Genomic DNA, 17,570 nt, shown 5'->3' on the forward strand with positions numbered 1-17,570 from the left:
GGTCTGGGAGGATCCCACATGCCGCGAAGCAGCTAAGCCCGTGTGCCACAACTACTGAGCCTGCGCTCTAGAGCCCACGAGCCACAACTGCTGAGCCCACGTGCCACAACTACTGAAGCCTGCACGCCTAGAGCCCGTGCTCTGCAACAAGAGAAACCACCGCAATGAGAAGACTGCCCACCACAACGAAGAGTAGCCCCCGCTCGCCACAACTAGAGAAAGCCCGCGTGCAGCAACGAAGACCCGACGCAGCCAAAATGAATTAAAAAAAAAAAAGTCTTCAGAAATTAAAAATATTTCCACTCCATGTGGCTGTTAAATAACAAGGGTCACATGAGTGGCAGCACTTTGCCATCAGCGGTATGTGGGTGAAGGTATCAACCCATTTACCTTTTAGCTCCCCAAACTTATAAAGGCTCTGGGTTCTTCCTTTGTGTTCTCGTGTGGAGACAATGTGCTTTTGCTCTCGAAGATGGGAGGAGTGTCTAGAAAATAGAACAGCACAGTGGAATGTGATGGGGACATAGCTTTGTCACCACGGTGTTACTCTGTCTAAATCTTTCTCCCTCTTTAGCCCACATTATAGTATTTGTCAACCTCGTGGGGTTGTTAAGTGGATCATATAAGAGAATGTGTGAGACGTTTCTAAGTGTAGTTCTAGTGAAAGAAAAAGTGTTTAGCAGACATTTAATTGATATTTTCATGTTTTATTTTAATAGTTATTTGCTTTCAAAATAAAATCAATGATAAACATTCATTCAGAATATACATATACAATATATAAACATTTTATGAAAGTAACAATATTTATTTAAAGTTTTTTTTTCAGAAACTGAAGATAGCTACCATGTAGAAGAGACAGGTGAGATTTTAATTTAATACTATTCTTTTTTGCTTAGAATGAGTCTTTTCCTATAAAAGAGCATCATGAGAAAGAGAGATAACATTATTAATTTTAATATATTTTATATCAAATATCACATAATACATAGTTAATATTATATAATACATATTATATCACAGGTTTATATATGTGTGTGTATATGTATGTATGTATGTATGCACATATATATACATACACACACACACACACATATATGAATATAGTTTTTGTGCTTTTGAAGTCTACTTTCTGAGGATAAATTCTCAGTAGTGGGATTATTAGGTCAAAAGATAATGTGGGAGTTCGGGATTAGCAGATGCAAACTAGTATATATAGGATGGATAAAGAACAAGGTATAGCAAAGGGAACTATATTCAATATCCTGTGGTAAACCATAGTGGAAAAGAATACAAAAAAGAATGTATATATATGTATAACTGAATCACTTTGCTGTACAGCAGAAATTAACACAACATTGTAAACCAGCTATACGTCAATAAAAATAAATAAATAAATAAATAAAATAGGAAAAAAATAAAAAGAAAGGTAAGTGACAAAAAGATACACTACTATATACAAAGTAGGTAACTAATAAGAACCTACTGTATAGCACAGGGAACTCTACTCAATACTCTGTGATGACTTATATGGGGAAAGAATCTAAAAAAAAGAATGGATATATGTATACGTATAACTGATTCACTTTGCTGTACAGCAGAAACTAACACAACATTGTATTGGGTTGGCCAAAAAGTTCGTTTGGGTTTTTTCATAAGATGTTATGGAAAAACCTGAACTATAAATCAACTCTACTCCAATAAAAATTAATAAAAAAAAGAAAACAAAAGATACTATATAATTGCATGTTTTGTAGTCTTAAATTAACAAGTTAGTGAATGGGCAAAATTGTGTATTGTCACATGTCATGTGTCCCCAGAAGGTATGACCACACTGGAGATGGATACACCATCTTCCCATAAGCCTGTGTTGTTGGCTGGTTTTTCTTCAAGTGTTGGAATAGATCCCTCTTTCTGTGCTTAAGGACCACAGGATATTGTTGGCTGGCATTTAGGACCTATATTATTTCAACAATAGGCACCTGTAAACACTAGAATTACATTGCAGTCTGGGGGTACTCAGGTGTTGAGTCCAAGTTATGGGCTGGGAATGTGTGTCCTCGCTCAGGCTCACTCAGGCAAGTGCCTGCTGGGTGCCTGGGAGGAGGGTTCACCTGCACTGCTCTCTCTGTGTCTCTGCTTCACTTTTTGTTTTGTGAATATAGTTGAATTTGCATAAGCTAAATGAGAATATAGTTCCACGATTTTGTGGTTCAATTACATCGATGATGGAGACTTTCTTATTTACCTTTGTATTTGGCATTTAGCACAGTTAGTACCTGTTTGTTTCATGAATGAATGTAAGTTTGATCATCATTTTGATTTGATTTCTCTCTTTACTAGAAATTGTGCTTGTCTTGTTTTAACTATCAAGTGTAATCCTTTTCTGAGGCATATTTGTAATTTCCTAATTGTTTCCTAATTTATAGCTTCACCAGCCTACAGTCAGGATATGGAAGACATGATACATGAACAGGAAAATCCAGGTCCGTGATGTATGTTTCTGTTTGAGGCAGTGGCCAAGGTCATTTTCAACCAAGGTTAATGATTCACTCTGATACAACATAGAAATCTCTTTATAATACTCAGTCATTTTTGGCTGCCCATATATTATATACATTTCTGAATATAGTTTAATATTACATGAAGAAGTGGGGGAAAAGGGGATGTGTTTTTCAGACCACTGTTGGGATTTTGATCTTTGTAGAGAGGATACTGGAAAGAATATCTGGAAATGAACAGGGCATATGATCTAATGGAGCCAGACTGGGTACAAACCCTAGTTCTGCTCCTTCCTATCTTTGTGACTGGAGAGAAAATTATGGAATGTTATTCAGCTTCAGTTTTATTAAATAATGATAATACTGTCTATCTTACACATCTGTGAGGTTTAGAATTAATTTGTAAATATTTTAGAATAGTGTCTAGCAATGTGTTTGGTTTGTTCAGGTTTGTCAAAAATGTGTTTTTTCGTTTTAGATTCCAGTGAACCAGTGGTAGATGATGCTGGAAGAACGTATCAAGAAGCAGGTATGGACGTTTTCATTAGATGTTAAACATACTTCCAGCTCTATGGCTGCAGTGCTCTGTTAACCTGGTGACTTTTCTTTCGATGGGTCAAAGACATAATTTTAACACCAAATACAAGACCTTTTGCTTTGCAACAAAATTAGATTATTCAAAGAATATCAGGCTTTCATATTTCATCTCATCTACCACCACCTCACAACAAAAGAGGATATTAATTCCTAATGTTTCTTCTGAATGTCTTGCTTTATGCCAATCTGAGGAATTTTTTTTGTTTTTGACAACAATGCCTCAGTTTTATTTTTTTATTTTATTTTATTTTATTTTTTAACATCTTTACTGGAGTATAATTCCTTTACAATGGTGTGTTAGTTTCTGCTGTACAAGAAAGTGAATCAGCTATACATATATCCCCATATCCCCTCCCTCTTCTGTCTCTCTCCCACCCTCCCTATCCCACCCCTCTAGGTGGTCACAAAGCACCGAGCTGATCTCCCTGTGCTATGGGGCTGCTTCCCACTAGCTATCTATGTTACATTTGGTAGTGTATATATGTCTATGCCAGTCTCTTACTTCGTCCCAGCTTACCCTTCCCCCTCCCCGTGTCCTCAGGTCCATTCTCTATGTCTGTGTCTGTATTCCTGTCCTGCCCCTAGGTTCTTCAGAACCTTTTTTTTTTTTTTTTAGATTCCATATATATGTGTTAGCATATGGTATTTGTTTTTCTCTTTCTGACTTACTTCACTCTGTATGACAGACTCTAGGTCCATCCCCCACTACAAATAACTCAACTTCGTTTGTTTTTATGGCTGAGTAATATTCCATTGTATATATATGCCACACCTTCTTTATGCATTCATCTGTCAATGGACACTTAGGTTGCTTCCATATCCTGGCTATCGTAAATAGAGCTGCAATGAACATTGTGGTACATGACTCTTTTTGAATTATGGTTTTCTCAGGGTATATGCCCAGTAGTGGGATTGCTGGGGCGTATGGTAGTTCTGTTTAGTTTTTTAAGGAACTTCCATACTGTTCTCCATAGTGGCTGTATCAATTTACATTCCCACCAACAGTGCAAGAGGGTTCCCTTTTCTCCATACCCTCTCCAACATTTATTGTTTGTTGATTTTTTCATGATGGCCATTCTGACTGGTGTGAGGTGATACCTCATTGTAGTTTTGATTTGCATTTCTCTAATGATTAGTGATGTTGAGCATCCTTTCATGTGTTTGTTGGCAATCTGTATATTTTCTTTGGAGAAATGTCTGTTTAGGTCTTCTACCCATTTTTGGATTGGCTTGTTTGTTTTTTTGATACTGAGCTGCATGAGCTGCTTGTATATTTGGGGGATTAATCCTTTGTCAGTTGCTTCGTTTGCAAATATTTTCTCCCATTCTGAGGGTTGGCTTTTCGTCTTGTTTATGGTTTCCTTTGCTGTGCAAAAGCTTTTAAGTTGTATTAGGTCCCATTTGTTTATTTTTGTTTTTATTTCCATTTCTCTAGGAGGTGGGTCATAAACGATCTTGCTGTGATTTATGTTATAGAGTGTTCTGCCTATGTTTTCCTCTAAGAGTTTTATAGTGTCTGGCCTTACATTTAGGTCTTTAATCCATTTTGAGTTTATTTTTGTGTATGGTGTTAGGGCTTGTTCTAATTTCATTCTTTTACATGTAGCTGTCCCGTTTTCCCAGCACCACTTATTGAAGAGGCTGTCTTTTCTCCATTGTATATTCTTGCCTCCTTTATCAATCATAAGGTGACCATATGTGCATGAGTTTATCTCTGGGCTTTCTCTCCTGTTCCACTGATCTATATTTCTGTTTTTGTGCCAGCACCATACTATTTTGATTACTGTAGACTTGTAGTATAGTCTGAAGTCCGGTAGCCTGATTCCTCCAGCTCCATTTTAATTTCTCAGGATTGCTTTGGCTATTCGGGGTCTTTTGTGTTTGCATACCCATTGTGAAATTTTTTGTTCTAGTTCTCTGAAAAATGCCATTGGTAGTTTGATAGGGATTGCATTGAATCTGTAGATGGCTTTGGGTAGTATAGTCATTTTCACAGTGTTGATTATTCCAATCCAAGAACGTGGTATATCTCTCCATCCGTTTGTATCATCTTTATTTTCTTTCATCAGTGTCTTATAGTTTTCTGCATACAGGTCTTTTGTCTCCTTAGGTAGGTTTATTCCTAGGTATTTTATTCTTTTTGTTGCAATGGTAAATGGGAGTGTTTTCTTAATTTCTCTTTCAGATTTTTCATCATTAGTGTATAGGAATGCAAGAGATTTCTGTGCATTAATTTTGTATCCTGCTACTTTACCAAACTCATTGATTAGCTCTAGTAGTTTTCTGGTAGCATCTTTAGGATTCTCTATGTACAGTATCATGTCATCTGCAAACAGTGACAGCTATAAAGCTTTACTACTTTCTTAATTGTTTTGGGTTTGTTATTGTAGGTCTTTTCCTTCTCTTGTGTTTCCTGCCTAGAGAAGTTCCTTTAGCATTTGTTGTAAAGCTGGTTTGGTGGTGCTAAATTGTCTTAGCCTTTGCCTGTCTGTAAAGGTTTTAATTTCTCTGTCTAATCTGAATGAGATCCTCGCTGGGTAGAGTAATCTTGGTTTTTCCCTTTCATCACTTTAAATATGTCCTGCTACACCCTTCTGGCTTGCAGAGTTTCTGCTGAGAAGTCAGCTGTTAACCTTATGGGGATTCCCTTGTATGTTTTTTGCTGTTTTTCCCTTATTGCTTTTAATATATTTTCTTTTTATTTAACTTTTGATAGTTTGATTAATATGTGTCTTGGTGTGTTTCTCCTTGGATTTATCCTGTATGGGACTCTCTGTGCTTCCTGGACTTGATTGACTATTTCCTTTACCATATTAGGGAAGTTTTCAACCATAATCTCTTCAGATATTTTCTCAGTCCCTTTCTTTTTCTCTTCTTCTTCTGGGGCCCTTATAATTCGAATGTTGGTGCATTTAATATTGTCCCAGAGGTCTCTGAGACTGTCCTCAATTCTTTTCATTCTTTTTTCTTTATTCTGCTCTGCAGTAGTTATTTCCACTATTTTATCTTCCAGGTCACTTATCCTTTCTTCTGCCTCAGTTATTCTGCTATTGATTCCTTGTAGAGAATTTTTAATTTCATTTATTGTGTTGTTCATCATTGTTTGTTTGGTCTTTAGTTCTTCTAGATCCTTGTTAAATGTTTCTTGTATTTTCTTCATTCTATTTCCAAGATTTTGGATCATCTTTACTATCATTACTCTGAGTTCTTTTTCAGGTAGACTGCCTATTTCCTCTTCATTTGTTTGGTCTGGGGGATTTTCAGTTTGCTCCTTCATCTGCTGTGTATTTCTCTGTCTTCTCATTTTGCTTAACTTAACTGCATTTGGGGGTCTCCTTTTTGCAGGCTGCAGGTTCGTAGTTCCTGTTGTTTTTGGTGTCTGCCCCCAGTGGGTAAGGTTGGTTCAGTGGCTTGTGTAGGCTTCCTGGTGGAGGGGACTGGTGCCTGTGTTCTGGTGGATGAGGCTGGATCTTGTCTTTCTGGTGGGCAGGACTGCATCCGGTGGTGTGTTTTGGGGTGTCTATTACCTTATTATGCTTTTAGGCAGCCTCTCTGCTAATGGGTGGGGTTGTGTTCCTGTCTTGCTAGTTGTTTGGCATAGGGTGTCCAGCACTGTAGCTTGCTGGTCGTTGAGTGGAGCTGGGTCTTCGCGTTGAGATGGAGATCTCTGGGAGAGCTTTCGCCGTTTGATACTACGTGGGGCCGGGAGGTCTCTGGTGGACCAATGTCCTGAACTCGGCTTTCCACCTAAGAGGCTCAGGCCTGCCACCCGCCCTGAGCACCAAGAACCCGTCAGCTACATGGCTCAGAAGAAAAGGGAGAAAAAAAAATAAGGAAAGAAAAAATAAAATAAATAAAGTTATTAAAATAAAAAATATAAAAAAATATATTAAAAAAAATTAAAAAGTAATTTAAAAAAAGAAAAGAAAGAACGAAAGAAGAGAGCAACCAAACCAATAAACAAATCCACCAATGATAACAAGCAGTAAAAGCTATACTAAAAAAAAAACCCCCAAAACGGACAGATGGAACCTTAGGAGAAATGGTAAAAGCAAAGCTATACAAACAAAATCACACAAAGAAGCATACACATGCACAGTCACAAAAAGAGAAAAAGGAAAAAAAATATATAAAAAAAAAAGGGAAGAGAGCAACCAAATCAGTAAACAAATCTATCAATGATAATAAACTCTAAGTACTAAACTAAGATAAACATAAAACCAGAAGCAAATTAGATGCAGAAAGCAAACCCCAAGTCTACAGTTGCTGCCAAAGTCCACCTCCTGAATTTGGGATGATTCGTTGTCTATTCAGGTATTCCACATATGCAGGTACATCAAGTTGTTTGTGGAGCTTTAATCCGCTGCTCCTGAGGCTGCTGGGAGAGATTTCCCTTCCTCTTCTTTGTTCGCACAGCTCCTGGGGTTCAGTTTTGGATCTGGCTCCGCCTCTGCGTGTAGGTCGCCTGAGGGTGTCTGTTCTTCGCTTAGACAGGACGGGGTTAAAGGAGCAGCTGATTTGGGGCCTGTGGCTCACTCAGGCGGGGGGGAGGGAGGGGCATGGAGGAGGCGGGGCGAGCCTGCGGCGGCAGAGGCCAGCGTGACGTTGCACCAGCCTGAGGCGTGCCGTGCGTTCTCCCAGGGAAGTTGTCCCTGGATCACGGGAGCCTGGCCGTGGTGGGCTGCACCGGCTCCCGGGAGGGGCGGTGTGGAGAGTGACCAGGGCTCGCACACAGGCTTCTTGGTGGCGGCAGCAGCAGCCTTAGCATCTCATGCCTGTCTCTGGTGTCCACGCTGATCGCTGCGGCTCGCGCCCGTCTCTGGAGCTCGTTTAGGCGGTGCTCTGAATCTCGTCTCCTCACGCATCCTGAAACAATGGTCTCTTGCCTCTTAGGCAGGTCCAGACTTTTTCCCGGACTCCCTCCAGGCTAGCTGTGGTGCACTAGCCCCCTTCAGGCTGTGTTCACGCCGCCAACCCCAGTCCTCTCCCTGTGATCCGACCAAAGCCCGAGCCTCAGCTCCCAGCCCTCGCCAGCCCCAGCGGCTGAGCAGACAAGCCTCTCGGGCTGGTGAGTGCTGGTTGGCACCGACCCTATGTGCAGGAATCTCTCCGCTTTGCCCTCCGCACCCCTGTGGCTGCGCTCTCCTCCGTGGCTCTGAAGCTTCCCCCCTGCCACCCCCCGTCTCCGCCAGTGATGGGGTTTCCTAGTGTGTGGGCACTTTTCCTCCTTCACAGCTCCCTCCCAGAGGGGCAGGTCCCGTCCCTAATCTTTTGTCTCTGTTTTTTCTTTTGTTTTTTTTGCCCTACCCAGTCTCATGGGGAGTTTCTTGCCTTTTGGGAAGTCTGAGGTCTTCTGTCAGCGTCAGCGTTCAGTAGGTGTTCGGTAGGAGTTGTTCCACATGTAGATGTATTTCTGATGTATTTGTGAGGAGGAAGGTGATCTCCGCGTCTTACTCCTCCGCCATTTTGAAGGTCCCCCTGCCAATCTGAGGAAATTTTATGAAAATAATTTACCTGCCCTTTCCTCTTGTTGTTTTTTGGCCAGAGGCATTTCTCACTGATTGTGCAAACATTAATATTTAAAGGAACAGACTTCTGTATTTGAGATTAAGTTGTGTTTTTTAGCTAAGCAATTACACACAATGACTCAAGTAATATTGTAATAAGCAATACTTATTAAATAAGTGATACTTATTTTTGTTTTACTCTTTTTTGCAGATGACGTCACCTACCAAGAGTATGATGAGCAAGGTCTGAAAATGCTTCTTGACCTTAAGTTACCTACTTGTTTTAAAATCTACTCAGAGTTTGACTATGAAGTATGGAGAGTGGTATTTTTGCTATAAATATTATACCATAACTTAAAACATCCAAATGAATGGGTAGTTCTCAAAGAGTTTACTTGGGGAGATTGTCTACCTATTCCAGTGGTTCTGCCATTGCCTAAATTGTTTCTTAAATTCTTTGCAAGGTGCTTTAGGAAGCAGTTACAAATTATTCAAGAAAACACATCTCATTCCTTTATAGTCATAGCTCTCCTTTAATGAAAAATAAGTCCCATGCTTGAAAGACTACTTTGGTTAGATTTTAACTACTCTAGCTGCTTCTGCAGATTAATTTTACTTAAATAAAGATGACTGATCTGCCAGCATGGAGAAAGGTGTAGCAGAACTTCATTCTGGGCTTCAAGGCAGCATAAAGAAAATAGTTCTGGCATCAGATTCTGATTTAGACAGTTATAGCTCCTCTTGTTGCCCCAGCACTTCTCATGCTGTTTTATTAAACTCCGTGAAGTAGATTATGTTTTCACTGCTTCCCAGATGAAAGAAGTAGGGTTCAGAGAATGTAAGTAATTTTGCATAAGTCCACATGACTAAGAAATGATAAAATACCAGTGGTGGATCGTTTTTATTCTAATATCTTCAAAGATGACTCTGTAGAAGGAAAGAAGCCCATTGGATGTAACTGTCTGTGAAACAAGAAGGATGAAGAAATGTGTAGTGCTTGAGTCAGATATGGAGGACTTCCTATGTGCTGGATGGTTTTAGGGCTTGACATTCAGTTATGAATAATATAGAGTCTCTACTTCCAAAAAATTTGTGGTCTCATGTTAGCTGGTGAATCTCAAGTGAAGAAAATTAGGAAGGGCTGCATGTAGATCTAACATGCTGATTTATTAATCATGTGATTTTAAGATTTTAGACCCTACCAAGATCACCATCCACAGTGGCTGTTCCTAATGGGATATGAAGGATCCCATTGGAAGAATCCTGCAGTCTATCTCTAGGGACTAATTTTTTTTTTATAACAAATTAAATAACTTGGCCACTATAATTGAATTTAGATTTTTTTTTTCAATTTTGAATTTGAAGGAGAAAATAGGAATTTGGAATTTAGAAGTTGCATGTAGATGTGGGATTTGAGATAGCTTTCTAATTTCTGCCAGTCACTGTGGTGTTTTTCTAAATATGCTGGAAAGAACATGTTTGGAATGCAAGTTGCAGACTAGATATAGAGAATTTTAAAATCAAATTTGCAAGAAGTGTAAAATTAGATAAAATGCTAAAAAAGATGTTGTGAAAGTAAAGATATTTTCGTAGGAAGAATGTCATAATAAATATAATTTAAAATGTTAACAGGGTAAAAATATGACCTGACAGGTCATCAAGTTTTGATGAGATACTTTGAATTACCTTGTTATAGAACATAAACTTTTTCAAATCAAATAGATCTAAGAGGACAAAGGATTCTTCATTATGTGCTACAAAGATACCTTTGTGCAGTTCAGGAACCCAGACAGGGAAACCAAGTGACCAAATATATATATATTATATACACACATATATATATTATATATACACACACACACACACACACATATATGAAGCTGTAAGTCGGGTGAAAGAAAACCATTTTTCAGTCAGAGAACAGAATATATTCTGTATTAAACGTTCCAAATTCTAGGACCTGGAAAACATAAAGCTTGTTAAGGCTGTAGAGGGAACCAGCTTTCCACATAAAAAATGTCCTGGAAAGCATTAAGCCTATATTGGAAACACCTGGCAAATGACAGTACAGTCTTACCATCTAATTGATTTATTTATTCATACACTACATATACTACATATGTATCACATAGCCTGTGTCCAAAACGTAGGACACTGGGGCAGTTCCAGTGAAGAACACACATGGCTTATATTCTCATGGACTGTGTATTTTAGCAGCGGGGTAGAAATTATACAAATCATTTTAGTTTAGTATTCAGTTACAATTACATTAAGTACTGATACGCGTGAGTATAGTGTACAACAAGAGTATAAAGTGGCCCTACCTAGTTTGTGGACCAGGGAAGGCTGAAGTATGAGCTGAAGAGTAGAACAGTTGACAAGGCCAGGGGAAAGGATGCTGGAGCGTAGAATGAAGCTGCTGATGGGAAGATGTGTCTGGAGTGCTGAGCATGAGAGAGACTGGGGCTGAGATTGTGAGATGGTCCGGGTCCAGAGGCCAAGGACGTTCACCTTCACCTTGGAACACTGTTCTAGGGCAGTGCGTTTTGTAAGGATTGATCTGTCTAAAACGTAGCAAATAGATTGGAGAGACAAGAGTAGATGTGGGGAGGGAATTCCTTGGTGGTCCAATGGTTAGGATTCCGCACTTCCACTGCAGGGAAGCTAAGAATTCCGCAAGCTGCGCCACGCGGCTAAAAAGAAAAAAAAAAAGAGTAGCTGTGGGGAGACCAGTTAGGTTACTGCAGTTTTCCAAACTTGATCTTCGCTGAGTCACATCTCTGCCAAGCGAGGCATCAGAGGAGATGAGTTTCAAGAAAGGGGTGTTCAGCCGTGTCCTGGGCTGCTGAGGACCCACCCAAGTGAGCACTGAAGACCTGCCTTGGATCTCGTGCTACGGAGGCCTCACCGGTAACCTTGGCAAGAACTGTTTGCAGTGGACAGAAGTTGGACAGAGATGATAGTGGTTTAAACCAGGGTGGTGGCAGCGAAGGTGAGTGGAAGTGGACAAAGCTGAGAAGTAGAAGATAAGGTTGGCGGGGATGGATGTGCAGGTGTAGCTGGGGAGAGAGAGCAAGGTGTCGGGAACCACGTCCACGGTTGCGCTTATGCACCCGGTGGATGAGGTGCTTTTTCCGAAGACAGTGAGACTGGAAAACAGGCTTCGGGCCAGAAGGTCATGAGTGCGGTCTGTACGTCCTGATAGTGCCTGCTGAGCCATCCAAGGGGAGATACCGAGTTAGCCGATGGATGGTGTTCGGATCTCAGAAGTCTATTCGTAGTTGAGTTCGAGAATCATCAGAATATGCATTGTGATTGAAGCCAAAGGCTGCGATCATTTAAGGAGAGAGGAGAGAGCAGGAATAGAGGAGGATCTATGGCTGGACTTTGACTAAAAGCAACATCTAATGCCTGGTAAGAAAAAGGTGATGTGATGAAGGTTGAGAAGGAGAAAGGAAAGAATCAAAGGAGAGTATGGTCACATTGGAGTCCAAGGACAAGAGTACTTGTAAAGGAAGGAGCTGCTAGGAGACCTGATCCAGTAAAGGCAGGAAGTGTCCATTGGGTTAAATGAGTGCTCGTGAGAGGTCTTAGGGGAGCATTTTCAGGGATGTGATCAGGGCCGGAAGACAGACTGGAGTGGGTTGAGGAGAAGAAGTGAGGAGACAGCATGTGCAAATGACTCTGAAGAAATTAGATTGTGAAATGGAGGAAGGAGAGGGCAGGGAGAACCTATGATGGAGAAGAATCTGAAAAAGAATACACACACACACACACACACACATATATGTATAACTGAATCACTTTGCTATCCATCTGAAACATTGTAAATCAACTATACTTCAATAAAAAATAAAGGACATACTAAATAAATAAGTGAATAAAATTAAAATAACAAAAAGAAAAGACTTGTTTATTTGTTTTTCAGTTGATAGACTTGAGCATATTAAATGCAGGCACCGTTCAGGGTGACAGAGTGAGCAAACATTCACTGCTCCTTTGTCTTCCAAATGCCACCAAAATGATAGAAAATGATCTGTTAAAAATTGTCCCTTGCTCTACCCTAGCACTAGTAATAATATCTGAAACACAGTAGATGTTCAGATTTTTTTCTTTATTAAATGAACAGGGAGAATATATTTGTAACCGTGCTAGAAAAACAACACAGTTTGCTCTTAGGGTAGCAGAAATTTTCAGGCATTTTGGAAGGTGGAAAAATAGGGATCAGGCTGACTAGGAAAGCAATGAGCCAGCCAGGCATGAGGGGAGACCGCAGCCGAGACGAGGGCCTCCTTTGCAGTGGAGCAGAGAGAGGTGAGCCTGGGCCGTGGTCAAGGTAGTGGATTAAGACCTGCCCACAGAACCCTCTCTCTCAGGGACTGGAGGCAGGGCCGTTTGCCCCAGGTGAAAGATCTGAGCATTGCTCCCTAAGCAAAGTAGAGAATCTGCCTGGTAAAAACTTGGACCCAGTGTGATAAGCGGGTTGAGCCACGGGTAACTCAGAGCCTCCACTACAGTCACGAAGCAAATAAAAAAATGAAATTCAGTATCACCCCGGGGTTAACAAATTACTGAATCCAGGTAAAAAGTGACTGGGGAGGAACTTTAATTTTCCCCATTTTACAAGAAGGAAGCATATATAATTGCTCCTCTGGCTAAAAGTGGCCGCCCTGCGATTTGAATCCAGGCCTGTTTTACTCCAGACCAAACTCTTCCCGGCTCTACTCTGTAACCTGCCGCTTCCCAGTGACTGAGACCCAGAGGTTCAAGGATAAATTAGACATTGAACCATACAGCAAATGTTGTGTTTTAATGGGAGTTACACGGTGCGAAAGGATTATTTTTTCTGTGTACTTTGCAGCGTTTGAGCCATCGGAAAATGAAGGGACAGAAACTTCAGGTAAGGTATTTGTCTAAGCAGATGTTTCCTGCAAGTCAGCTCCCCTTGTATTTGTGAAAATGAATATAGCTTGTGGAACAAAGCCTCCATAGCACAAGGAGATCAACTCAATGCTTTGGGACCACCTAGAGGGGTGGGATAGGGAGGGTGGGAGGGAGGCTCAGGAGGAAGGGGATATGGGGATATATGTATACATATAGCTGATTCGCTTTGTTATACAGCAGAAACTAACACAACATTGTAAAGCATTTATACTCCAATAAAGATGTGGAAAAAAAAAGATAGATTTAGTCAGAAATACAAGACATTCTCAAGTCACCAAGGAAGTAATTGGATCATGTTGTTATGTTTATTCGCTGTTTATGGTGTAAGTTTTATGTCAGCAGGGATAATACCAGCCTATTAATGTATTCTTTGAATATAATTTAGAAATTAAAGTTGATATTCTAGTGAGTGTCTCTATAAGAAGCCCCAATCTAAAAAGAGCCAAATTTAGGTCTCTGAGTGGATATGTTCATTTAAGGACCTAGTGAAGATGAGTTAATGTAAGACATGTTTGCTTTTTTTTAGATAATGCTGTAGATGACTCAAACACAATTTTAGAAGGTAAGTTAATTTTATAGGCATGGTTTTACTTTTTATATTAAAATTATGTTCATTTCTTCAACAAGCACTTATTGCACACTTACTATTTGCTGTCTTTATAGTGCTCAGGGGCTAGGAGGGCAAGAGCAAATAAGAGAGTTGGAATTCTGTTTTCACTGCGGCTGGAACTCTAGTGGCCAAAGAGATGATGAAGTAATTAAAGATTATGAGAAGTGCAGTGATGGAGATAAAAGCAGGATCGTATAGTAGAAAGTAACTTGTTAGGGTGAGGAGGGCCACCCTAAATAGGAGGAGGTGGTCTTGTGAGAAGGAGTTATCCATGGGCAGAGGTGGGTTGAAATGGTAGGAGTGTAAATTGATACAGCCACTATGGAAAACAGTATGGAGGTTCCTTAAAAAACTAAAACTAGAACTACCATATGACCCAGCAATCCCACTACTGGGCATATACCCTGAGAAAACCATAATTCAAAAAGAGTCATGAACCACAATGTTCATAGTTGGCGTCCTTTACATTGTTACTCAGCTGGAAAAAACTTCTTTTGAACCTGAAGGATTTGTTTCAGAAAAATAAAACTTGTTACATATATTACATAGTGGTGCTTCGACACGACTTAGATTTCTGTAGTTCATAACAGTTTGCAAAGCTCGTTCCCATATACTGTTTCCATTGTTTCTCACCATAGACACTGAAGAGGAGGCGGGGCAAATAGCATTGTACTTACTTTACAAATGAAGGGCTGAAAGCCTGAGGTGAGGTCAGGTGGCTGCCCGGGTTCCAGCTAGAGTGGCCGGGCTGGTCTTCAACCCAGCGTTGGGGCTGGCAGTTGACCCTGGAGTCTGTGTGCTCACAAGGAACATGTCATGGGGAATTTTGCTCATGAGATTAATCTTAGAATTCATTTATGAGCCACTAATTGTCAGTTTTCAGATTAAATGTTACTGCTTCTGAGCTTGGTTAGACAGAGTACAGTCAACTGAATTGGAGAAGGTGGGGAGGGGGAAGGGGAGAGGAGGAGAGGGGATGCTAGAACTGCCCTCATTGTCCACTTAGCTGCTGGGAGAGACCCCAGCACAGGAGCTGTGGGCCGCTCTGTCTAAGCTGATCATCCACAGAGCAGGCTGGATGGCAGTCAGGTTTCCTGCCACCTCCTATTACTCAGTTCTCTATGGAAAATATAACTGAGTCTGTTTTTTTATTCAATTAGAATTAGAAAATGGAAACTCAGAATCCCTAGAAAGAACTTCATCCAACCCACCCCACATATACTGTTATATATAGAAGAACTAACCTCACAATACGCAACTTGGCTTTGCCTTTTTTTGTATTAGAAATAGTTTTTCTGAAACCATTTCCTCTAAGATCAGGAACAAGACAAGGTTGTCCACTCTCACCACTATTATTCAACATAGTTTTGGAAGTTTTAGCCACAGCAATCAGAGAAGACAAAGAAATAAAAGGAATCTGAATCGGAAAAGAAGAAGTAAAGCTGTCACTGTTTGCAGATGACATGATACTATACATAGAGAATCCTAAAGATGCTACCAGAAATCGACTAGAGCTAATCAGTGAGTTTAGTAAAGTAGCAGGATACAAAATTGATGCACAGAAATCTCTTGCATTCCTATACACTAATGGTGAAAAATCTGAAAGAGAAATTAAGGAAACACTCCCATTTACCATTGCAACAAAAAGAATAAAATACCTGGGAGTAAACCTACCTAAGGAGACAAAAGACCTGTATGCAGAAAACTATAAGACACTGATGAAAGAAAATAAAGATGATACAAACAGATGGAGAGATATACCACGTTCTTGGATTGGAAGAATCAAAATTGTGAAAATGATTATAGTACCCAAAGCCATCTACACATTCAGTGCAATCCCTATTAAACTACCAATGGCATTTTTCACAGAACTAGAACAAAAAATTTCACAATTTGTATGGAAACACAAAAGACCCCGAATAGCCAAAGCAATCTTGAGAAAGAAAAACAGAGCTGGCGGAATCAGGCTCCCTAACTTCAGACTGTACTACAAAGCTACAGTAATCAAGACAGTATGGTAATAGCACAAAAACAGAAATATAGATCAATGGAACAGGATAGAAAGCTCAGAGATAAACCCACGCACATATGGTCACCTTATCGTTGATAAAGGAGGCAAGAATATACAATGGAGAAAAGACAGCCTCTTCAATAAGTGGTGCTGGGAAAACTGGACAGCTACATGTAAAAGAATGAAATTAGAACACGCCCTAACACCATACACAAAAATAAACTCAAAATGGATTAAAGACCTAAATGTTAAGACCAGACACTATAAAACTCTTAGAGGAAAATATAGACAGAACACTCTATGACATAAATCACAGCAAGATCCTTTTTGACCCACCTCCTAGAGAAATGGAAATAAAAACAAAAATAAACAAATGGGACCTAATGAAACTTAAAAGCTTTTGCACAGCAAAGGAAACCATAAACAAGACAAAAAGACAACCCTCTCAATGGGAGAAAATATTTGCAAATGAAGCAACTGACAAAGGATTAATCCCCCAAATATACACGCAGCTCAATATCAAAAAAACAAAGAACCTAAACCAAAAATGGGCAGAAGACCTAAATAGACATTTCTCCAAAGAAGATATACAGATTGCCAACAAACACATGAAAGGATGCTCAACATCACTAATCATTAGAGAAATGCAAATCAAAACTACAATGAGGTATCACTTCACACCAGTCAGAATGGCCATCATGAAAAAATCAACAAACAATAAATGCTGGAGAGGGTGTGGAGAAAAGGGAACCCTCTTGCACTGTTGGTGGGAATGTAAATTGATACAGCCACTGTGGAGAACAGTATGGAGGTTCCTTAAAAAACTAAAAATAGAACTACCATATGACCCAGCAGTCCTACTACTGGGCATATACCCTGAGAAAACCATAATTCAAAAAGAGTCGTGTACCACAATGTTCATTGCAGCTCTATTTACAATAACCAGGATATGGAAGCAACCTAAGTGTCCATCGACAGATGAATGGATAAAGAAGATATGGCACATATATACAATGGAATATTACTCAGCCATAAAAAGAAATGAAATTGAGCTATTTGTAGTGAGGTGGATGGACCTAGAGTCTGTCATACAGAGTGAAGTCAGAAAGAGAAAAACAAATACCATATTCTAACACATATATATGGAATCTAAAAAAAAAAAACGGTTCTGAAGAACCTAGGGGCAGGACGGGAATAAAGACGCAGACGTAGAAAATGGACTTGAGGGCATGGGGAGGGGGAAGGGTAAGCTGGGATGAAGTGAGAGAGTGGCATACACTACCAAATGTAAAATAGATAGCTAGTGGGAAGCAGCCGCATAGCACAGGGAGATCAGCTTGGTGCTTTGTGACCACCTAGAGGGGTGGGATAGGGAGGGTGGGAGGGAGATGCAAGAGGGA

General features: G+C 40.0%; 1 protein-coding gene across 9 annotated transcripts in view; it reads left to right on the forward strand.

Moving 5' to 3' along the window:
* ASPH (aspartate beta-hydroxylase) overlaps window positions 1-17,570 on the forward strand; it is a 221,872-nt gene that overhangs the window by 76,447 nt on the left and 127,855 nt on the right. For 5 of the 9 annotated variants that reach the window (XM_082364701.1, XM_082364706.1, XM_082364707.1 and 2 more), the window contains 6 exons: window positions 818-862; window positions 2,430-2,486; window positions 2,980-3,030; window positions 8,817-8,849; window positions 13,467-13,505; window positions 14,076-14,111. In XM_082364701.1, coding sequence (XP_082220827.1) covers window positions 818-862; window positions 2,430-2,486; window positions 2,980-3,030; window positions 8,817-8,849; window positions 13,467-13,505; window positions 14,076-14,111 — 261 coding nt within the window. The remainder of the gene's footprint in view (window positions 1-817; window positions 863-2,429; window positions 2,487-2,979; window positions 3,031-8,816; window positions 8,850-13,466; window positions 13,506-14,075; window positions 14,112-17,570) is intronic. The other 4 variants (XM_082364705.1, XM_082364704.1, XM_082364709.1 and 1 more) reach the window with 2 other exon arrangements.

This window comes from Balaenoptera borealis (genome assembly GCF_965194805.1).
Source record: "Balaenoptera borealis genome assembly, chromosome: 17".
In the NCBI taxonomy this organism is placed as follows: Eukaryota; Metazoa; Chordata; class Mammalia; order Artiodactyla; family Balaenopteridae; genus Balaenoptera; species Balaenoptera borealis.